Below are 25,405 nucleotides of genomic sequence, written 5' to 3' on the forward strand. Positions count from 1 at the left end.
GTTTAAAACATTATAATTTCTTATGGTAGCTAAATTTATTTACAATTTTCCTGACAACTTAAACTTACTTATATCATAATATTATGGTAAAAATATTATAATTTGTATGACTGACAAAATCTCATGCCCATAAAGAATTTTCATATCTTTTAATACAGACATTTAAATAATAAAAAATGAGATGTTAATTGTATTATAGCATGTTTCTTTCTATGTCATGTTTGATGCAATTACTAGTTACTATTATTAGTTAAGGTGCTGGAATAGAAAAACAACTTAAACACATAAGTTCTGAAAAATGCATGTACAGGTTCTGTTAGAGTGACTGTAAAATCTAAGTTTCAAATTCATTACTAGTACATGTTTTTGCTATGCAATCTATAACAATAGCTATAGGTACACTGAAATTTCAACGTGTTTACACTTATATGTATGTTTTTTTCTATAGCTATCAGCATACTGAAAGACAAGCCCCCTGGTACATTTGTGGTGAGAGACAGTAATTCTTTCCCTGGAGCCTTTGGTCTTGCTCTGAAAGTGGCAACACCCCCACCAAATGTTCAAAACAAATCAGGTATGTTCTTTGTACAGTCACATAAGTATGACTGTTTTTATTTTTTCTAACTGGGCCTCCAAACAAACCTTTAAAACCTGTTCCTCGGTAAGTTAATCAGTAAAACATGTATAATTGCTAAAAGAGTCAGTAATAGCCCATAAAATCATATTTTACTTATTATTTCAGGCTAATAAAAATGTATATTTCCAGAAATAGAATATTTTTCCCCCATTTAAAATATAAATTCCATTTCTTAGTTGTAGCTGTCATACATGTGCCCTAAAGTACTTATGAATAGCTTGTATTTTGGCCAATTTTAGCACGTAAATTGATGAATTTAGCCTTTACTTTTAAAGGTCAGCAGTAGCAGACACTGCTTAAAGGCCTGTCATGTTAAAGTAATGTCGATTTTAATGAAGTAAAACATCTTTTAATTTATTTAATTAAAATTTGAATATCAGGAACTACTTTATTTATTAAGCTGAAATTTTAGAAACACAACCTGAAAGATTAAAATAAAAGTAGCCCAATATTTTGACTGTCAAAGGAAACATTTTTTCAACATTCTGACTTTTCTACGTGTATTCCAGTATTTAGTGTGCCTGTTTGTTTACAACTCGTGCAAAACTACTCAAAGGCTATCTGCACTGGCTTTCCCTAAGTTTCAATGATAGACTAGAAGGAAAGCTGCTAGTCAGCATTATCCACCATCAACTTTTAGGCTATTTTTACCAACATATCATGGGATTAATTGTAACATTACAACTCCTTTATGTCTGAAAAGGCCAGCATATTCAGGGTTGGATTTTAATCCTGTAATCCAGAGAATGTGAGGCAGCACCCTAATCACTAGGCCAGTTATATTATGTGTGCTGTGCCATCTATTGGTTTGTCTTGAATAGGTATCACAGGTCAATATACCTGCATAAGAAGATGTTAGTATGGATCCCTATTTACCAAATGTGGTCTTATTCTAGAAGAGTATTTAGATTATAAATAAAGAATTACATATTTTCATTAGATGAGGTTTTATAAGATTAAATCAAGACTGAAGTAAGTCGATATGATTTTAGCCATGGCATAGTGGCTCATAAAATGGTTCTGAGTTTTTCAAGTACAAACTTTTAGTTCTCAGCTCTGTCATCTCTTGATCAATTTGTGATCTAATTATAGTCTTGGATTCAGGATGTCAAACCCTTTAGATATATTTGATCTTGCCCAAGGTCTCATAAGATTATCTTACTCTCTAATCCTGACTAAAAGAATTTCAAGTGCTGTGACTGTTGAGGATTTCCTCTTGGTAATAATGTAAATATACATGTACCAATTTTAATATCCTTTTAACAAGAAGTCTTTAGTAGTTGCACAATTTCAAATTACTTATTGACAATAATTAGCGAAAAAAAATCAATATTAATGTAATTACTTTGTATTCAGGCAGCTGTAAAGACAAGAGGAGAAACTAAATAATATCACACTGATCTTTTTTGTACATTTTGTAAAGTTTCTTAAAATTAAAGCTTAAAAGACCAAAAGTAGTGAGGTAATTCTAATTCAAGAAAATAAGTAATGAATAAATTATCATCACCATATGGGAACCAATCACAAGTTCATAAAATTTTCATAACTTGTTTTTACTTATTAAATATTTGAGTTTGTTTCTATATTATATAACTTGTGTTGAAAATATATAATCTTTGTTTGAAAGTTTAATTTATAGCTGATATGCTTTTGAAAAATTGGCATAAATTCCATGCATTGTTTTCCCAATTTATAGGGGACAACTCAAACGAATTGGTACGACACTTTCTGATAGAGCCAACATCTAAAGGTGTTAGACTGAAGGGCTGCCCTAATGAACCTGTCTTTGGTAAGTTTTTCAATAAGTTTAAATGTTAACAGTTGATACTCTATGTTTACTTAATATAGTATAGAGAACAAACATTTTTATCACATTATGTAAGTTGATGAGGAATGAATGGTAAGGTAGTGTTATGTCATGCTTGATTATTTTTGCATACTTTATTATGATGTAATATTACATTTATTATCAATTTACTTTTTACACTTCGTTATGTTAGACACTATACACAATTAAACTTTAAACTACAAAAAACTTATTTTATGGTAAAATCTTTAAGGAACCAAAGAAACTGGTAGCAGCAAACAGTGTATATCAGAGTGTACTTGCATAAAAGTTATATCTGTTGTAGGTTTTTATCTACAGGATGATGCATATAATGTGCACCATCATGACTTTTATTCTTAAGTTCTTCTATTGCATCTATTTAAAATGTGCATTGGTGATATCACAACACAGCTTAACATCACCATTTTTCTCAGATCATTTCTTAGAAAACACGTTTCTACTATCCCATCAATGAATAATAGACCAACAACATGTTATCCTACTAGACCATATCAAACCATACTGATGTCTGCATTTTGGACTTGGATTCCTGCTACCCAGGAAGCGATGTCAATAACCATAGTTGACTTGAAATATTTCCTCATTTGTCTAAAACATTATTTTGATGAAGTTTTCATCCATTTCTTCCATGTCATGAACCTTTCATTAAACTTCTCAATCTGATCTTGCTTATCTTCTGAAACATGTGCACCTTGTAAACATTGAAGTTGTTTTCATTAAGATCCTGGAGCATGCTTTTCTGGCTTATTCTTGCTTTTTGAGCAATTTGATGACTAAATGTTGTTGGGATTAGTTGTCTTATATTAACTTCTGTCATGCTGTGCTACTGTCTCATTTCAGAATTTCCACAAAAGCAAACACCTCCACATGATAATGCAAGGTTATAAAGGACATCCCAAAGAATTATTGTAAGAAAAGAAAAATAGATATATTACAGTTAATAAAACACAAACATCACTAAGAATGATCACAGTAAAGATTGGGTTTAAATACACCATGGTGTTGAGCAGTATTTGGAAATATGAATATTGAAGTATGGCTTTTAAATCAACCTGCATAATAATTACTTTCTTCTTAGGGGTTATAAGTAAGCCTTCTCACAATATTAGATCCCAAAATAAACTTACTTGATATTCTATTTTTTGTCCATCATCTTATCAGAAACACAAATTTGTTTTATTGATATAAAAAAAATTAAAAGTATTTCCAATTTTTATGTTTCATCATAATTGACTCTCTGAACTGGATTAATAATTTGCAACTGACTAAAACAAAACACTACAAAAAACAGGGTTAAACAAAGACTATTTATGTTACAATCTCACAACATTTTTCAGATAACATATTACATATCATAGAAGTTAGTTAGTCATGACTGATTAATTAATATAAAGACTTTCAATTAAAGTTTATTGGTAGTAACCCAGCTGAACAAACGATTTCTACTGTGACCAGAAGTCCTCGTGTAAAATAGTTTAGTGATAATACGTTTCATCACTTTTAATTTCTGCTGTAACAAGGATAATGTGAAGCTTTACAGAAATTATTTTCTTAGGTATTATTTTAAATACGATTTTTTTCTTCATTATTCCTAGGAAGTTTATCTGCTTTGGTATACCAGCATTCTATAACTCCTTTGGCACTTCCATGCAGACTCCTACTTCCAGAAGCAGGTAAATCAGATTTTAAAAAATCACTGGAATATCAAGGCATCTGTTGAATATGATTTGAAACTACAATATTTTATTGAGCAAATATAAAATATTATGTCTTTTCAGACAATACAAAGAGTAAAGGTTATAAGAAAGAACTACAATAGGAGTAAATGAGTCTTAGGACTTTTTATCCTTTTTAATTATATCAGTGACATAGATAAAGAAAGGGTTAGCAAATTACTCAAATATGATGATGATGTTAAGGTATCTGGTGTTGCTAGTTTGAAGAGGATGCAGATGCTTTACAAAAGGATTTAGATCATTTAGTGAGTTGGACAAGTAAATGGCAGATGGGTTTTAATTGTAATAAATGCAAAACAATTCATTGTGGGTTATCATAATTTGAATTATAAGTATATATTGGATAATATGTATGTTTTTCTTGGAGCAAAGCCATGTAAGGCTATCTGCTGTGTCCACTGAGGGGGATCAAACCCATGATATTAGCATTGTAAATTAAAAGACTTACCACTATCCCATTGGCAAGTATTTAGAATGGAAATAATCCTAATAGTTTCATGAAAGAAAGGGATCTTGGTGTAATGGGTAATCAGTCTCTTAGTGAAACTATGTTGACTGTCCAGTAAAAATATAAACTTTGTTAAATGGCTTTTTCAAACTTTCCCAAAATTTTGCCTCAACTGATGTAAAAATAATAGGCTTATACTTACTGGTTGGTAATACAGTGTTACTGGCAATTATTGGCTTTAGTGCTTTGTTATCCCAATGACTCTACAAAGTTAACTTAGAGTTACAAAATGCTTCAAGTAATTTAACGTAAAGTGATTTGGAGGCATACAAATGGAACTTTAAGCACCTTCATCATACCTTCTCAAATTCCACATGCTAGTTTGTTTACTTGTCCAAATAGATGTGGTTAATATGGCCACAGAACTGTGTCCCAGACTATCAAGTGCTGTCCTCTCACATTGTCATGGACTACATGAATTTCCAACAAAACATATGCATAAGATTTTTATATACAGATAGAGCAGGGTTCATTACAACAGGTGTTTGAGACTTGTTGGTGATAAGTTTCAACAATAAATAAACAGCATGCTGTTCACTTATTTTAAAATAAAAAAGCAAGTCAAGTGCAGAACTAAATGATCATGATATAATTAGTCACCACAGTTTTATCCTGAGCTATAAGTAAATGTTGTTTTTTTGTCAAAGTTCACATGGGCTGGTTCAGTTACTTTAGAACAGAATTGAAAAGATAAATTATTCTTCTGTACTCTTATTACAATACAATCTGCAGTAATTTCACTTTAAAAACAAAAGTGCCACAATGTGGTCTTTCCAGTTAAAATTACAAACAAACAATCTAGATCTATTTGACTGTATCTAATGGCTAACTTTGTCTGACTTGAACTACATTTAGATGCAACTGAGGCCTAGTACTTTCAACTTGCTACAAGGTATTAATACTCAAGAGAAACTTAAAGGATCTAGTAAAATGATGTGATAATACAACAATCACCAGTTTATATCAGCTTAAGTAAACAAAGTATGATTCTCACAGTTATGTAAAAAAGCTCGAGAAAATACTGCTTCTAAAAATAACTAAATTTAACACTTGCACTATTTACATTAAAAGAGTCACGTATATCTAACAATACGAGGTCTGTTCAAAAAAATACGCGGACTGGCATCATAAAACAAAATGTATTTTATTTAGAAGTTACAGGTCTGGGACCCCTTCAAAGTACTCTCCTCCCCAACGCACACACTTATCCCAACGGTGTTTCCACTTGTTGAAACAGTCCTGGTATGCTTCTTTTGTAATGTCCTCCAGCTCCTTCGTCACATTTGCCTTAATCTCGGGAATCATCTCAAATCTTCTTCCTTTCTAGGGTCTTTTGAGTTTGGGGAACAAGAAAAAATCGCAAGGAGCAAAATCAGGTGAGTAGGGGGGTGGGGAAGAACAGTGATCGAGTGTTTGGCCAAAAACTCACGAGTTCTGAGGCACAAATTTCACAGCAATGCGGTGCATCTTCAATTTTTCGGTCAAAATCTCGTAACAAGATCCAACTGATATCCCACACTCTTCAGCAAGCTCCCTGACAGTCAGACGTCGATTTGCCCGCACCAGGGTGTTGATTTTGTTGACGTGGAAGGACGTCCAGGACACTCATCATCTTCAATGGACTGTCGACCATCCTTAAAATGTTCATGCCACTTCAAACATGCCGTACACTTCATAGCAACATCACCGTAAGCTGTGTTAAGCATAGCAAAAGTTTCAGTCACAGATTTTCCAAGTTTAACACAAAATTTCACAGCAAGTCGTTGCTCCTTCAGGTCATTCATTCTGAAATCCGCCAAACGAAAAAATCGCACTTCACTTAAAACTGCATAGCTAATACACAAATGAAGATACCTGCAATCAGGAAATGGCGTCGTAATCAGCTGATCTGTGCAAACCTAGCGACACCAAGCGGATTCCCCTGGAACCAACTGGAGCCGTGCAATTCAAACAGTCCGCGTATTTTTTTAACAGACCTCGTATTCTAATTGTAATATTGCAATAAGAATTTCAAAATAGGCAAATTTTTTTAAATGAATCAGTATAGTGGCAAAAATTGGTGAAAATAAAAATTTCCCATGTCATCTTGTCAAAAAAATCTTTTGGTCAATCCCAGTTTCAGGTTACATACTCAGAATCATTTTCAATTTTATGTGTAAATAAAATAGTCCGAGAATTTTCAATAAAGTTATGAAATTTTTCCAGTGTTGAATATTGTTTTCTTTTCCACTATTATTTTTTTTAAATATTTTAGATTTTATTATATATATTCATTATTAACAACTCTCTCTGTGAACGTTTTAATTTAGACAAAAATTATGCTTTTTTTAAGGAAATGTATTTTTTTCAGTAATGTTTTACTAAAGACTTCTGGGTTCTCAAAATAACTACACGTATTTTTTCAAATATCTTATTAGACTCAGCAACATAAATATGTATCTTTACTGATTTTTTCATTAAGATATTCAAATATCTTGTACTTAGATCCTTGTGGAGAGACAGTGGATGTTGTCCCATCTGAAGAATCCAACAGTGCATCATCACCACTGGTTCAAGGTGCTGGTAAGTGCTACTTCTACAATGTATTTTTAAGCCACATGTGCACACACAGTGCTCCAAGTTTACACAAAAATCTGGGCATTTTAATTTGTATAAGTCTTCTGAAACCATTTTCTTTAAAAATCCTCTTAAGGAGTAATTTTCCATTCTTTGAGCAACACATATAAAATATGAATATATTTTGGTTTTCACCAAAATATTAAAACAGCTACAGAAATGTTCCCAGAGAGGGGCAAAGCAATGACAGAGACAGCCAAATCTTAAGAATAATAAATTTCTTGAAATTATAGTGTAGAAAGAAGATTGTTTACCCATAAGGTTGTGTTGCTAAGTAGCATAAAAGATGGCTGTAAAAAACAGTTTTTCTCTTCACTTTTGCTGTACGTTGTAGAGAGTATTGTAGTTGATTAGCTTTATTGCACCTTTTTGATTGTGCTTTGTTTTTGAGATGTATAACATTAGTTATATTTTTTGCCTTCGATTTTGAGAAATTGTTTGGCTGATACTGCCAGTTCTTCAGGGCTAAAAAAATAATAAAAGAAACTTCAAAATCGTGTGTTAATTTTCAAATGGTTGTATTGTTTAATTCTCCTCTTATAAAGGTTTATTGTTTAAATAATGGTAAGTTTGGTAAGTTATGCTGAACTAATATCATCATATCTTACTTAATGATGCACTAAGCTATAATCTGGTTAAGGCACTTGACTCGCAATCTGAGGGTTGCTAGTTTGTATCCCCGTCCCACAAAACTTGCTCCACCTTTCAGCGGTGGGGGCATTATAATGTGATGGTTAATCCCACAATTTGTTGGTAAAAGAATAGCTTAATAGTAGGTGATGGGTGGTGATTAGCTTCTTTCCTTCTAGGGGTGGCTAATACAGATATCCCTAATGTAGCTTTGTGAGAAATTAAAATCCAACTAAACAGATTCTTGTGAACAAAACATGGTCTGATTTATCTGATCTTAATACATTTCTTGATCTTTATAATATAGTTCACTATCCCAAACTAAGCGTATGAATGAAACTTAACATAAAAATGAAAGGTGTGTAACTTATGTTGTTAGTCTCAGTTTTGAAAGCTTGAATTTCAGTTCAGTTTATGCATGAGGAAAATTTGTTAGTGTGGTACAGGATTTGATGGGAATGAAATTTGAATTTTACTTCAGGATTTCTTTTAGTTAGCTTTTTTTGTTGTTACTTATTTGTAAGTTCAAAATTTTATATTTCAGCTTGCAATGTGCTATACCTCAGCACAGTAGACATGGAGTCACTGACTGGTCCACAAGCCATTCGAAAAGCCATTGCAGAAACATTAGCAGCAAAGCCTGCACCCACTCCAACTGTCGTACACTTCAAAGTTTCCACTCAGGGAATAACCCTTACTGATAGCAACAGAAAGTATGTATTTTGTGCTTCAAGTGAAATGTTTGAAATGTTAATTAAAGATTGGAAAGTTTTGTGTCTATTTATAAATAATATGTAATTTTATACCAGGTAAATAAATTGTCAGTTTTTTTTTTTACTGTCTGTTTCTGCTAAATTATTGTGAGCTTCAAAAAATTATTTTTGGTCAAGTTCTCCTTGTCTTATTTAATTGTCCAAACCAAGAATTTACTTCATCTAGAAATGTTTCCCATGCCATAGTAAATCTTTTATTTTTTTCTTTATCCATTCAGATGAGATATCTGTGTGTTTCTTTATAGACTAATGTGTTGATGTTTTTAATGTATCTTGATATATTGCATTCAATTATACAAATTTTGAATAAACTGGTTGATTACTAGATATACCTAACATCTTTCCAAAAGTATAAGATGCATTATATCAGGTCATCCCAAAAGTAATGTCCGAAAATTTAATACAGAAAGTACATCATCATTTCTGTCTTTGTAAAAGGCTTAAATGGCTAAAATATGTAGTAGTACATGTATAAAAATGTTCAGTCGCATAAAAAAAATTAACCCAACTCCACTTTTTCGGATCATTAATAAAATTAACCCTTATGAAGATGGATGTGTCTGAGGAGCACATAAGGCATGTAATGCTTTACAAGTTTAAAAAAGGTAATAGTGCAGCAGACACTACACAAAACATTCAAGGTGTTTGTGGTGCAGAGTCTCACAATGAAAGAAAATGTTGAAGGTGGTTTCAGAAGTTCAGATCAGGCGACTACAGCTTAAGTGATGTGCCACGTTCAGGTCGTCCTGTTGAGTTTAATGATGACTTGCTACTGGGTGCACTTGATGGAGATTATGCTGTAACAATTGAAGAACTAGCACAGAAGCTTAATTCAACCCATTCAATAGTTCACCGACATCTGTAATAGCTTGAAAAGGTGTCAAAACTTTGAAAATGGGTCCCCCATGATTTGACAGAAGCCAACCTTAGAGCAAAAATGGACATTTGCACTTCTATGCACTCCTGTGAATGTAACTCACCTTTTTTGGACAGGTTAGTGACTGGAGATGAAAAATGTATATATTATAAAAATGTCAAATGCTGCAAACAATGGCTCATTGCAGGTAAACTGCTAAAACTTAGCCCAAAATGGACCACTACCATAGGAAAGTCTTGTTAAGCATTTGGTGGGATATTGTTGGTGTGATCCACTTGGAGTTGCTCCCACTCACTGTAACAATTACATCAGACTTCTATTGTCAACAGTTAGAGCACTTGAATGTTGCACTGAAAGAAAAGAGGCCTGCTTTGATCAGTTGTAAAGGTGTTATGTTACACCAGGATAATGCACAGCCCCATACAGTAAGGATCACATCTGCAAAGATGAAGAGCTAAACTGGGAAAAACTTCCACATCCTCCTTATACTCCAGAGCTTGCCCCCATCTGATTATCATGTATTCTGAAGTTTGCAGAACTATCTTGATGGAAAAGAGCTTGGAACACATGAAAATATCAAAACTACCCTCTCTACATTCTTTTCCTCCAAACCCTAAGAATTTTATAGAAGTGGCATTAAGAAGCTTGTGAATCATTGGCAGGAAGTAATTAATAATAATGGAACATAAATTATTGATTAAATAGCATTAAAAGCATTTGAAATCCTTTCTCTTTTTTCTGAACCTAAAATCTGACATTACATAAGGGATGACCTGATAGTATATCATGAAAAGTTAGAAAATAATCAGTAGATTTTCAAAATATGAAAACAGTTGGTGAATGTTACATTCATTTTCTAATAAAAACCTGCTTAGGCACAGAAGGCCCTTAATTAATTCTAATAGATACAAACTGTAAATGTAAATAAATATAGCATGAAGATCCTTTATAGCTATGGAAAGTTAGAATGTGTAAGGAATATTTTAATATATTATTGATTCATTAATTGAGTGCTATCAGGTTTTAATCAACCAAATTATGTCTTAATTAAATATAAGTTCAAATACCTTAAAGTTACTGATCCTCAGTTTTCAGTTAGTTAAAAATCAAAATAATTAATTTTAAACTATTCAAACTGAAGATAACTATTTTGGTCTTAGGTTGTTCTTCAGAAGACATTACCCAGTGAACAATATAAGCCATTGTGGGGTTGACCCAGAAGATCGCCACTGGGAACAACAGAATAAAGAAGGGCAAACTGTAAATTCCAGGTAACAATAATATATATTGAGTCTAATGTCATTGATACACCAGTTCTCTGTCTACTCTTACGTTCAGTTGTCTAAAATAAAAGTTATAATAAAGAGCCTGAATTAAATATACCAGAGTGAATATTATATACAACTTAATTGCAGAAAATTAAACTCTAAACCTCTGTTGTTGGATAAGTTTAATGGCTGAGTACAGTTTTAAGAAAACTGATAAAATGAGTATTGAGTCAGTATATACATGTATGATGAATTATCTAATTTTGATTTATATTTATAATCTCTTAATACTATGCTAATATATGTAATTTTTAAAATCTTAAGTGATTCATTCCAGATATAAAAATTTACATATATTAACATATTAATTTGAACCATCACTGCTGAAGATGCACGTGTAGATATTTAGCTTTCACACATGTGTTCACAGTACACATGCATCATAAATAAAAGCTATGTACAGAGTACAAGTTTTAGAGTTGTTATTACTACTATTGTTTAAATTGTAAACATAATGATATTACACTAAACACTCATATTGACACAAGCCATAGATGGTGTCTAACATTTCAACAGTGAAGGTGTTGATGGCAATTTGACTTCAGGTAGCAACTATGATAAAAAGCATAAACTCAAAACAGAGTTTCTGTATATGTGTTTTTAGAGCAACTACATGATTGTAGAAACAATTAGTTATAAGGTGGAACGAGGTTACTGCATATTTATATGTAAAAACTTATAATCTAGAGCTAGTTGTGTTTTCTATTTGAAAGTAATTTAATGAGTCTTGATGCATATTTTCAAAAAGAAGAAAAAATATTATTAAAGTTGAAAAACACACCAGTTATAAACTGTCTAATATTTCAGCCGCTGTTTTGGTTTTGTGGCTAAAAAACCAGCCAGTAAGACAGACAACCAGTGCCATGTTTTTGCTGAAATGGAACCAGAACAGCCTGCATCAGCCATTGTCAACTTTGTGACTAAAGTAATGTTGTCAGCTACACAACAGACAAAGTCCAGCATGATTTAAGATTCAGAAGGAATGTTGAAAGCCAGCTTTAGAGGGTTAACTTTGAACTATACTTTTGTTGTACAGGGCACTGCTTTCTGAAACATGTTTTGACTGTGGTCTCTACATTGACTTCTTCTCATGTGCAGGTTAACTAGCTAGCTGTAAGTTTAAATAAGTCAAGTATGGTCAGTTCTTTGCCAAAACTGCAATGTGACAGTTTGGAGACTGGGTCAGAATTGGATCTAATTAATGTTGAAAAGAATAATATATCATGATAATTACTAAGTCATAATTCTTAATAACCCTAACTGTTAGTTTGAACTGCATTTCAGTTTAATGTTACATGACTTATACCTAGTTATTAAAGCTGACCTAGTTGTGTTATAAACAACTTCATATTTAGCTCTAGCTCAAACCTTTCTGGGTAATTCACACTGTTAACTAATATAATTCATTTTTTTAATGCTTTGGATTTTGCTACATCATAGCCAGCTATGACCTCTGCTTTTTAGTCATGGAAGAACTAGTTGTGTGAATCCTTCTGAAGTTACAGATATTGTCACAGGTTTGAAGACTGTAAGTACAAAAAGTTGACTAAAAGTGTTTAATTCATGAACTGATTTGAGGCAGCTATTGAATATCTAAATGTATCACAAAGATGTTCTAGCATATACTTATAAAATATAAACACTGCAAACAGTGTATTTTGCTAACACAAATAGCATATTAAAATACAGAGAGAGGGATATGCTGGAAAGTAAAGTGTAACAGAGAATATTTACAATTCCCACATTAACTCACAATATTGACACACATGCTTTCAATGTGAGACTAATGCCAGTTTCCACTTGCTTTTTTGTGTACCTGAGTTAAAACAAATACAGTAACAGACTGTATAGAATGTTATAGTAGTAAGTTTATTTTATTTGTTGCAGTGTTGTAAATATTATCTTCAGAAACACTTTCAAAATAGTTAATTGGTTAATTTTGTTCTAAGTCTTTAATTTTGGTTATCCAAAATTCTGCATGCTTAACATTGTTTCTTATAAAGTGTTGTAAAAATGTTTTCAAGCTTGCTTTGTGAATCACCAAGAAGTATCACAATATACCCAAAATGAACAACAAATTTATTGTTTAATGTTATTTACTTTTCTTGTACAATACACTAGCATGTGCTCATGATGCAACAGTTATATCTCATCATTAAGCTGGTAAGTGCATAAACCCGATCTATTGCTGAGAATTAGGTTAGAGCTTATCTAAAGGTACACTAGGAGCAGTATTACTAGAATTGTTGGCTTTATTGGTGTAGCTCTACAAGAATGGTTTATAGCATTTAGGATATGTTATTCATGCTTTAAATTGATTCATTCTGTAACCAACCACAAGAATACAATGTGCTTCTATTAGTAACATTTGGCTGACAAAACTAATACAGTCAGGTATCAAAAGTTTCGTAATATCAGAAAGTAACTGATCATTGTTAAGTTGAAGTTTTATGTAACTGACTTACTATAATCAAATATTTTTCTGTGTACTAAATATATTATGGTATATCTAGTTTTAAACAAATTAACAACCATAATTGATAAATTATAAAATGTGGTGTGCACAATTCTTTTTTATGTGTTATAAGATATCTACAGAGATGCCAACCATTACGATTTTGGTGTATACATTATGACTATACGCTCATACAGACAAATATTATGACTTGTTGCAACTCCCAAATTATTATATATTATATAGGCCTATACAATAAAGTGATAAATTGTTCCCCAAGGGCTTGAAAGGGGTGAAAAGAAAATTTCTAGTGAGAAACAAATAAATTTTGATAACAAATAAAAGACATAGTCCAAATGGCTACTTGCAATAATCATGTTTGTGTTTGAAATAATAAAAAATATTTGTATCTCCGACATCTACCAATAGTTTGAGTGTGGTGCTTCTCCATACTGGGTACGTGGGGTAATCCATAGTTACGTCATCAGTGCTTGTCAGCCAATCAGTGCTCGCGTAGATGGGTATTTCTCGTTTTCTAAGCAGCATAGAAACACCAATGCAATCGTTCACAAGATGGAAAAAAAGAGGCCTCATTCACCAGATTGTCTTGTTTCTGGCAAATCTAAAAGGACTAAAACTGTGAAAGGGCTCTGTCTACAATCATTACACTCAGTCATTTGAAATAGTTGGCATCTCTGTATCTAACTTTAATTGATATGTACATTATAAGTCTATCTCATTTTCAGTTGCTAAGTATTTTGTTTGTTCACATCAAGTTTAAAATTATGTGTAACTAATCTCAAAGTGTTAAACTAAATTTAGTGATATGAGTGATATGTATGTATTTTACTTATAATTGTGTGCATTCTCTAAAATGTTCTGACCTTTCATAAGACATTGTTAGAGTTTTTTGCATAGTCATAATTTAAATTTTGTTTATGTGTTTTGAAGCTGAATTAACTTAAAGGATTGTTATGATGATGAATTCGGTTACTGCAGTGATTATGGAAAATAAAACTCTTAAAATATTTTGCTAAGAACAATCATTAGATATTTATCTGGTATCTTGTTCTCAATGACTTGAAATATTCATGTTGCATTTTCTCTTGGTACAAAATTTCAAGATATTTATTTTAGGAAATTCCTTTTTTTTTCTTGTTATTATTATTAAAATCTTTATTCACCCTAAAGATAATATCTGAAGGATACAATAGCTTAAAGAGTTACCCTTTGAAAATAAAATATTTATTTGAGAATATCACATAGTGTAAAAAAAAAGCACCTTCCTTTCTTCTCCCCAAGAACGACCACTTAAGTTTACTTTGTAAAACATTATTTAGTCCTATAACACATTGAAATGTCACTAAACTATTTACATAATTATGTCACAACTTTTTCTGATACAAACATTGATTAGTTTACTTCAACTGTAACTTTGTATTAGAACCAAATAATTGTGATATAAGGCTAATAAGTTAACTGGTAAAAGAGCATTCAGAATTGGATGGAATTTTGGAAGGTTATTTTTGTATGTAACAAAATATATGTCTAGTATATGCTATAATGTAAGAAAATGATAAAATATATTATAATCTCAAGAGCCAACCCATAAACTATGAATGATCATTTTAAAATATATTTACAGGATAACATCTTTAAAGATGTTAAAAAAACTGTCAGTTTAAGTTGAACATTTGTTATCAATATCTTTAATTATTGAAAATGATTAAAAGAAATCGGATCTTTTATTTATGAAACAAATTTATTATTTTAAAATGATTTCTTTCTTAAATATGTATAGTCTTTCCAAGTCCATGTGCTTCCTTTATGCATAACTGTGGAATTAACAATGATTATTCAAGAGCTGAAGCTTACTTTTGTGCAAATCATTGTAGATATTGCTTGACTGCCATGTTGTGTTGTAACCACCTTTGTGTGTTCAAAGCAATGTAGATTACTGCTTGAGAGAGACCAAACAACATATTACACAGGTAACTTTTTTAACCTTATAGCCAAAAGTGGGATATTGTAAAAAGCAGAATAATACCTAATGGTTTAATGACTTACATTTTTATTTCTTTGTTTGCAATAAAAGTTAGTTTTGTGAAATATTACTTAAATTTGAATAGTACCAAATTTTCATAAACAATATTACCTACTTTTTATGTATAAGTCAAGGGATAATCGTGACTTTTTTTTTGTATTTTTGGGGAAATATGGGCAATTTTGGTGTTACATAATAACTTCATTTTGCTTGGTTTAAAAAGTTGCTTGAATGGTGAGGCCATAATCTTGTGCCAAGAAGCTTCGTAGTTTGTATAGATTTTGTTGCTTATTAATAAATTACAAAAAACTATTACTACTGTTTCTTTTTTTTTTCTTCTGTACTCTTTCCTCATATCAAGACATCACAACCACAAAAGAACCTTTAACATTCATGTACATATTATAAACAGCTGCCTGGAAATGTGTTGACTATGTAAAAAGTAAACTTTAAGAAATATATTTTTCTACTTTAGAATAAACATAAGATACAAAACCACTTCCTCCACTTACTTGTGTGTGAATTGCATTAAATCATTTGACTGAAATCTGCTATAATGCGTTCTTAAAACATTTATAGAAATCACTCAGTTTTAGAGTTATAGAATTTTATTAGAGATCACATATAGTATTTTAAATTTCCAATCAGATAATTGAAACTGAAAATTATAATTAAAAATATTATATAAACAAGTAAAATTACTGAAAGCAATTTAAAGGTTGTTGTTGTAAAGTACTTTTTAAGTTTAGTATTTTATTTACACTTCAGGGGAAAAAAGTGACACTGATAATGAAATTAGACAAAATATTTTTTTTAGAAATATTATGCAAACTGTTAAAACCAGAGTTGCAGTCAGTTCAAAAATACTTTGATAAGAAGTTAATCCCTCTGAGTAGAGCTGAGTATGACCCTAGTAGTAAGCATTCTGGACTGTTGGTCCACAATTATTGTCCTATCACCACAAAAAAAAGTTCTCTGTGCTTTCAGACCATGGATGTGATAGAAGGGTGATTATAAAATCCTACTAATCAGTCAAACATGAGTTAGTGGTGAGTGCTGTTGACTAGTTGCCTCCCTTCTGGTCTTTTCAGTTCAAAAGTAGGGGTGACTAGTGCAGATAACCATTAAGAAAACAAATTTCCCAAATACCAGGTAATCAGACTGCCCCTGAAGAAGAAAGGTCCACCTTTTGAAAGCACTCATTATAAGGGTTTCTATTTCAGTTTTATCAACATATTTGACCTACATGTTTTTAGCACATCATTAATGTACATCAGTTGTCACATCATTAGTGTATGTCAGTTGTACGTTTGTGGTACAGAATACAGTTTCAAAATATGTGTGTCACTGAATGGCTCTGATTCATAATATAAATTGAATTATTTTCTATACAATAAAAAATCCATATATTTTTCAAGTATTTTTATAACTAGTATGATCAACAAAAGGTATTAACCAAGATTACTATGAGTACTTTGATTATACATGCAAGCTAGAAGCCACCTTGACCAAAGGGGTTATATCAACTAAGATCCATCAACAAGTGATCATTTATTTATTTTATATATGTCTGTGTCTTTCTTTCTGTACTAACATACAAATACAGTGCAGAGAAACAAATTATTGGTATCTGACAAGACTGGAAAAAAATGAAATAAATTCTAACTCATCTCTATAGCTGGGTAAAGGTACTATACATGTAGTAACGTAAGTGATTTCCCTATGTAATTGTCAACCAAAATTTTCAATTTGAACAGCACTGTATTTACACAAAGGCCAGGTCAGAGGTCCATAGGGCTCAAGTATAGCAAATCCTAAATTTTGTATCAGAAAAAGGTAGCCAGATAGCAGTACCTACCACTAACACAGTCATGAAAAATAAATCTTGAAATGTAAGAGAAATAAACACACACATATATAATGTCTCATTATAGTACAGCACTAGCATTGTATGCTTGCCAAGAAAGCTTTCAAAATATGAAAGCTATGTTGACAAAAAATAATATATCAGTGTTACATCAAGTCTGTATTGATGTGTGAATGCAAAACATTGACAATAACAAAGGAAGTTGAGTGAAAACTTGAGGCAGTTAAAATGCAGCTATTGAAAAAAGCACTTTGAATAATGTGGACTAAGAAGAAAAGTTAGAACAAGCATTTTTTACATCTCGATGCACAACATCATCAAGAAAGTAAAAAAAAAAAGAAAAACTTGATTTCATAGGCTGTGTGATGAGGAAATGTTAAAAAAAATTGAGCCCAATAGGTTGTTGTTAGTTCTTTGTTAATTTTATGTAAAGCCTCATTGCTGGCAGTTAGCTATCCCTAATTCAGTAACAATAGACAACAGAGAAGACAACTAGTCAACACTGCCAGCTCTTGGGCTACTCTTTTTATAAATAAAAAGTGGATTGACTATCACATTATAACGTCCATAAGGTGAGCATGTTTGGTGTGATGAGGATTCAGATCCACTGATTGCAAGTCAAGCACCCTAAGCAAGATGGATGAAAACAGAAGCAGAGAAAGATAAAAAAATAAATAAACTTGACAAACTCACAGAAGGGCTAAGAACCATGGATGATAACACAGAATTGTTGATAAACACCAGAAACAAAGATGAATGAAAGCCATGATTGTCAGTGCTTGCACACAGGCACAATACTGGAGAAGTAGCATTATTATACAAAACTAGTTTCATTAATTTCACATCTCAAAAATAGTTCATCTTTAATTTTTCAAACTTGTTGTTGTAGCTTTTCATACTTTATTTTTTTCTATTATACATGATCAATAACATACATAACATGTAACATAAGCCCTATAGCAAAAAATAATGTGTGTGTGCGTTCTTCTCATAGCAAACTACATTAGGCTATCTGCTGTATCCACTGAGGGGAATTGACCCACTGATTCTAGCACTGTAAATCTGAAGAGTTACTGCTGTCCCAGGAAGACAATAATAATAATAATGGCAATAATAAATTGGGAATTGTTTCTTGTACTTAATAAAATATAAATTTTTGACTATTCACTTTATTCAATATTATAGCTAGAGATTAAGCAATGTGTACATCAGAGCCATATCCAAGGAGGCTTGACTCCCCTGAAAACCTAGTCATATTGATCACATTTTATGTTTTAGATTTTATGTATAATAAACTAATTTTGTATCATTTGATCACAAAACTGTATAAACTTTATTGAATCCAGATTGGCATTGTTTACATATGGTTGATGTATAGATGGTGTTTATTGGTTTACACTTTTTGTCTCTATCAGGATATTTGAGTATTTAAGAAGAAGTGTTTACATACTTTGCTTTTTGTATTCTTGTTTCAGATTCACTCTCTATTCTTCTGTCTTCTGGGAATGTATTAGGTTGTCCAAAAATAAATGACATTTTTTCAAAGTGTTGTAAAACATGCTTTAATCAAAGTAAGCACCATTTGCTTCAACACAATTTTGCCAACGTGCAACGATGCTGTTTATGCCCCTGCCGTAAAAATCAGAGTTTCTCTGGTCAATGAACTCTCTGAAAGCTTCTTCTGCAGCTGCCTGGTTTTGAAAGCATTTATTGTTCAAAAAGTTGTCAAAGTGCTTGGAAAAATGAAAATCTGTAGGGGAAAGGTCTGGGGAATAAGATGGGTGAGGCAGAACCTCGATTCCCAATTAATTCAATTTTTGAAGCATCATCCTTGAAAGGTCTCATAATGCCAATTTTGTTGATCTTCAGTCGGCTCATCTGGAACCCACTTATCCAACTTTTTCGTCTTTCCAATCACACTAAGGTGGTTGGCAATGCTTGATTTGCTTGTGTCTTGCTTTTCTGCAAGCTCACATACTATTGTGTTAGGGTCTGTCCCAACTGCTTCCCTTAATGTGTTTTAATCTAAGGATGGCTTCCTTCCACAACCTTCATGGTCTTCAACCTTTGGAACCAATGCTTAACTGTATGTTCAGTAAGAGAGCCATGGCCAAATGCCTGGTTAATGTTTCATGTAATTTCAGTAGCTTTTCGTCCAAGTTTGAAGTCATAAATAAAAGTCCTTCTTTTCCATGCTGCCTTGAGGGTTGCAAAACGTACTCTGAGTAGAGTTGAAACAGCAGACAATTAAGACACCTTGTAAGCAACAAACTTTGGATTAAACCAACCAACCAGCAATAGGTTACTCAATGTTCAGCTTCTAAATGTCATTATGAGAATTCCAATATTTATTTCTAGACAACCTTATACTTCCCAGGTATTTGATTTTCTTCACCTGCTTTGTCTCAATGTTATTAATATTGATATTTAATTGATGTGATGTTCTACTGACTAACATTACCTCTATTTCTCCTGTGCTGATTTTCATGTTGTACCTTTGACAGTTTCTGTTGAAGCTAGTTGTGTGGTCTTCTAGCTCTTCTTAGCTTGAAGGTATGAAACTTTGGTCACTAGCAAGAAGTAATTCGTTTAGGGCTTGTGGATTTGGATTTGCTTCTTTGGTGAGTTGGTCCATATAAATGATGAACAGAAGAGGAATAAGGCACAACCTCGACTTACTCAAGATAATAATTGGACTTAGTTAATAAGGCCATTTTTGGTTTTCACAGCACTTTTACTGACTGCATACATTACCCTTATGATGTCCAAGAGCTTACTTTTTACCCCACAGTCTTCAAGTTCTTTCCACAGTTTATTTTATATTTCTGTTGACATGATAGAATGTTTTTGTTTATCCATAAAGACAGTGTTCACTTTTTGTTGGAGTTCTAAGATATTATCACTAAGTTGCATTAATGCCACCTCTGACTTTCTTTAAACCAAATTGTGCCCCCAATTAGAATGATTGAGCCTTGTATCTTGTCCATTATTTTTGAATTTTTACATATATCTTACCCACATAACTAAGTTGGGAAATGCTTTTATAAAAGCTTGCATCTTATTATTTTTTCCTTTTTGCTAAATTGGTACCACCATAGCTCTTTGCCAGTCTTCTGGAACTTTTCTCTTTTTTTTTTTCAGTGTTTTATTAAGTATTTCTATGAACCAACTAACTTATCTCTTCACAACTCTCATTGTTTCTGATATTCTTCCATCAATTCTGACACCTTTGTTCATGGAACTAGTCTTTATTGTCCATCTTACTTCCTGCTCTAGTACTGGTGGTTCATCATGTTCTTTGTATTTGGAATTGAACAGAATTGATTTTCACTGTCTCTGTTTGATTTAAGAGTTCTTAAAAGTATTCTTACCATTTTACTTTGTTTTTGTTGAACAGTAGTTTATCATGTCTTTCATTTATGACTGATGCTAGGTTGAAGCTGTCATCACTCAGGTGCATGGCTTTAACACTGTGTTAAAATTCCCTACACAAATAACTTGAAAGTTCACAATATTTCTTTCAAGATTCTTCCTGATACTTCTTCACCACTATTTTGCTCTTTTTTTCTTGTTATTTTGTACTTTATGTAGTCCTCTTATTCCTTCAGTTTTAACTATACTTTGAAAAGTTTCTTTTTTTCATTTTTGCTTCTTCCATATTTTGTTTCAGCTCTTTTATTAACCACATCTTTATTAATTTCCCCAAACTGATTATTTCTGTGCAATTTTGAGCAGATTGCTGTTGTTTTGATGCTTTATTTAAAGTCATGGCAACTGGACAGTGTTCAGTATCCATATTTACTTTAGATATAGCTTTCAAGTCCCTGACATGCCTTCTCTGAGACAATTTTGTCAAAAGGTAGTTTATCTGTGAGACTTGGATAAAATTGCTTCATTCATATCTGACTTAGACAATGTTATTAAACAAGTATTAACAACAGTCCATGATCAGCCCATAGCTCCAGTATATGTCATCCATTATAGTTGCAATCTGTGGTTACATCACTGTGAAGGTCTGGATATATCTTACAAACTCCCATAACCATAAGGTCATCAATGTTGCTTATCATGTTGATGACATATGAGAGTTTTGTAAAACTCCTCTTTTTCCTCATAGCTACCATTACATGGTGTGTGAGTGTGTGTGTGCACTTAAATAATAGCTGTTAATTTATTTTATTTTCTTAATTGGACCACTGTGATACTTCCTCCCAAATATTCGGTATCTGAGATCAGTTTGACTGTTTGTGACTACTCAATTCATATGGCATTCATTGATGTACTCCAACTCTGCTCCATATTAGTTCATAATTCTGTCGTATTTCTTTCATATTATTCCTCTATTTCTGCAGTTCAGTATGCCTGTAGCTGTTATCATATGCCTAATCATGAATTACACAATCTGGCTTTTTGTCTGAGCCCTCACATCTTCTATGTTCCAACTTTTCCTGTTATTTTTACTCATAATTACTGGAACTTTGCCAGCATGTTCATCCTTTTAATCCATTAATTTGTATCTCCTTTGGTTATTTTAAGTAATTTGGATATCCACTATTAGCATACTAAGCCAGTAATAGCTTCACTAGATCCTCTTCAACCATTAGTATGTAAGGGTGACCCAGTTCAACCTTCAAGGCCATCATAGCTATCACATGTGATAAACTCATACCATATTCTCCCTGAAGTCAGCAATCCTTCATATTGCTTCGTTCCCATCTTCCACAAACCAGGATGATGAGTTACATATGGCAAACAAACATGGGGTAAAGACCATGACCCATGGACAGAGGTGCTAAGGGAACCAAGAGGTCCACTATTATGTTGAGTAGCTGAGGTCACACAGGGTTATATGACAACTGAGTGTTACTGGCTCATCACTCTGTGACTCTACTCCATCAAATTGAGGGAATCTTTGTGGATGGTTTCTGTCAAGAGTCAGAATCAATAAGAGTGACATCTAACATCTATCAGGATTGTCAGTGAAAGAGGTTCTGGCCCATTGTGAGTGTTCTAGACAGCAAAACCAAACAAATCATGTCTACAACGTTCATAGAAAATGCAAAAGAAAACCTGAACTGTTTCCTGAAATGTTTCAGGCAGTTTACTGCTTGGAATAAATGGACTCTGTATCAGGCTATACCACACCTGGACCTGAGCTTTGGTGTTCCAGCCCTTGATGTGAATGACCAACTGAAAGAAAGAGACCTTCATAAGTGAATTATATCACTGCTTTGACCTATAGAAGAATTGGATGATTTATCAGTTTATGTTTAATGTTAGAAAGAGGAAAAACTTCAAGAGACTGACTGTCTATACAGATGATTGGTTCCCTCTATCTAGTAAGGACTACCTACAAATGGTCTCAACAAATCAAGAGAGTATTTTAAAGATAAATTTATTGAGAAACTGTCCAATTAACTCACTTGAGAATAAGAGACATAATTCTTACAGAAAACATTCCTTTGTCTGTGATAATGTGCTTTGAAATCTTAATAGCAAATAGAATATTGGAAAAAAAAAGCCTGCAACAGTGGCTGCTAACAACACTGGTGACAAAAGGTGCAGAGCTCTCATTTCTACTACTGTGGTCTAAACCCACCAGTCAAAGGAGTACCAACCAATAACTTCCACAATCTAACAATTGAAACAATCACACTAGTTTCCAGTGAATGGACAGAGCTGCAGAAGCCCTCTCATTGAATATATGCCACCACCATAACTGTTCTTGAATATTTTCCACTGCAGTCATGATTTGTACTTTCATCTGAACTTGATTTGAGATGAAAAGAGTGAGGTACACACTTTCCTGAGGACAAATGGGGCACTAGCAGAGGATCTGCCCATATTTTGCTGCATTGCCAAGATGGCAAGATCACCAATTATAGCCAATAACACAGTAGTTCCCCACCAACCCACAACAGCATCATTTTGCTGAGTAGTAACGCAGACAGAGATGCTGGTACCATCCAATGGTTGGAGTTAATTGGTGCAAAACAACAGGGCTATCTGTGAAACATCCATAGGACCATTAGTTTTGGGATGACCAATAACAAGCCTTAACAAATACCCTACAAAGTAAAGGAGTCCAAGTTTAGGGACAACAGTAGACAACCTATACTAAAGAGTTTAATGGTCAGCTCTGCTCTGTCAGGACTGTGTGGGGTCTGGTATGTGAAAGAGCAAGAAGATGAATTCCTTTAAATGTTGAAAAGTTGGAACTGTAGTATAGTTTGCATTCTTCCAAGCCCTTTAGGTGAGGCCGCATCTGTGGCCATTGAGCATGGATTTTATTTAGGCAAATGGCGATAGAATAGATTTCAGTGGAGGGATACACCTCTGTCTCAGACTTGGAGATATTTTCCACAGAACAAAAGTTGTTGTTTCTGAAATTTGCTACAGAATAGACATCCTTAGGCTGGGCATACTGTGGTGTAAAAAACAACAGTGCCTCCATATGCACAAGTAGTATTCCTGTAATCTAATTCAGACAAGGTTTGATGCTTGAGAACCGTGGATATGGTTTTAGAAATTAGTAAGAGTTAAAGTGACCAACTCAGCAAAGTATAAACTTGCAATGTTTCTTTGCATCTAATTGGACACAAGTATGGTGAGTAAAGTGGAAGTGAACAATGATAATGGTATTGGTAGGTTCATATCTAGTATATCATGACCAAAGGGAAATAATTCCAATTCATGTGGGGACAGTAGATGAGAATTGTGTTAGCAGTCTAAACCCAATTAAGTTAGAGTAACTCAGTGACTGGTGAGGTGACTGCATAAATGTTCTTGTAGTACCAGATGGCCTCTTAGGCCAAACAATGGTAACTAGGCACCATATAGATGCAAGTGGCTCATGCCCAGAAAAGTAACTACTGCACTAGTTCCTCCAAATTATAGGGAAGCCATTAGTGATAAGGTAAAGTAGATGCTACAGGAGGGCAACATACAATGTTAGGAGAGTGATCAGTCTTCTCGAATGATAACACTATGTAACAAATTTTTTTCCTTTTCCTGGGCAGAAAGTATTATTTCCCAATTGCTTATGCCTAAAGTAAATGGAAAAGACCTATTTTTCTCTTCAAGCTTTGCTTTTATGACCTGGGTTATGAAATATTCAAATTTACCCATTTTCCAGAACATTCCAGGTAGATTCAGTGCTGAGTCGCTGATAGGGAATTTTCAAGAATTTTCCAGAATGTTGTAGAACTTTTCCTCTGGCTCATTTGGTGCACCTCAAAGAGGAATACAAGTATGATGAGTATGGCTGAGAGGATATCGGAGATTTCAAAATAGTAGCATTCCTGATGGGTCTCCAAGGAGGCTTTACCAAGTTTCCTTGTTATTTTTGCCTTTGGGGCAACATGGACACTGCAGTGCACTACAACAGGAAGCACTAGTCACAACGGACCGAGTTCTCTGTGGGAAGGCACAATGTCAACTGTGAGCCACGAATGGACCTCCAGAAGGTGTTGTTCCCACCATTACACATAAAACTGGGTCTTATGAAACAATTTGCCACAGCTCTTGATAAGGAGTCTGCAACCTTCAAGTACCTTCGACTTCTTCCTTAAGCTTGGATAAAATTGGCAAAGGTCAAAGCTGGTGTCTTAGTTGGACCACAAATAAAGAAAATTCTGGAGTGCACAGAATTCCCCAAGAAGCTCATTTGGAAAGAAAAAACTTGGGACAGCTTTGTCACAGTGGTTCAGGGCTTCTTGGGCAATTACAAGGCCGAAAATTATGTGTAACTGGTTGAGGCTCTGATGAAGAACCACGGCAAAATGGGCTGTAGGATGTCCCTGAAGTCTATATCCTTGATGCTCGTCTTGAAAGATTCAAGGAGAACATGGGACCATACTCAGAAGAGCAAGGCGAGCGCTTTCAACAAGATATACTGGACTTTGAACGCCGCTACCAAGGAGTGTATAACGAAAACATGATGAGAGACTACATTTGGGGACTGATACGTGAAAGTGATTTACCTTTCAGTCGCAAATCTCGAAAAACTACTCACTTCTAAACATTTTTGTAAATCTTGATTCATGTGTTGTTTTATTCAGACCTTATGTAATTGAAAATGTTCAA

The 25,405-nt window shown here is 33.2% G+C and overlaps 1 protein-coding gene across 10 annotated transcripts in view; it reads left to right on the forward strand.

Annotated features, from left to right (window-relative positions):
* The window catches only part of LOC143222095 (tensin-3-like), a 314,899-nt gene extending 299,134 nt beyond the window's left edge, over window positions 1–15,765 (forward strand). For all 10 annotated transcript variants that reach the window (XM_076448035.1, XM_076448032.1, XM_076448033.1 and 7 more), the window contains 7 exons: window positions 449–574; window positions 2,334–2,426; window positions 4,082–4,159; window positions 7,215–7,292; window positions 8,521–8,689; window positions 10,787–10,897; window positions 11,762–15,765. In XM_076448035.1, coding sequence (XP_076304150.1) covers window positions 449–574; window positions 2,334–2,426; window positions 4,082–4,159; window positions 7,215–7,292; window positions 8,521–8,689; window positions 10,787–10,897; window positions 11,762–11,924 — 818 coding nt within the window. In that variant the 3' untranslated portion in view covers window positions 11,925–15,765. The remainder of the gene's footprint in view (window positions 1–448; window positions 575–2,333; window positions 2,427–4,081; window positions 4,160–7,214; window positions 7,293–8,520; window positions 8,690–10,786; window positions 10,898–11,761) is intronic.
* Window positions 15,766–25,405: the final 9,640 nt, after the last annotated feature.

The sequence above is a fragment of the Tachypleus tridentatus genome, chromosome 8, assembly GCF_004210375.1.
Source record: "Tachypleus tridentatus isolate NWPU-2018 chromosome 8, ASM421037v1, whole genome shotgun sequence".
NCBI lineage: Eukaryota > Metazoa > Arthropoda > Merostomata > Xiphosura > Limulidae > Tachypleus > Tachypleus tridentatus.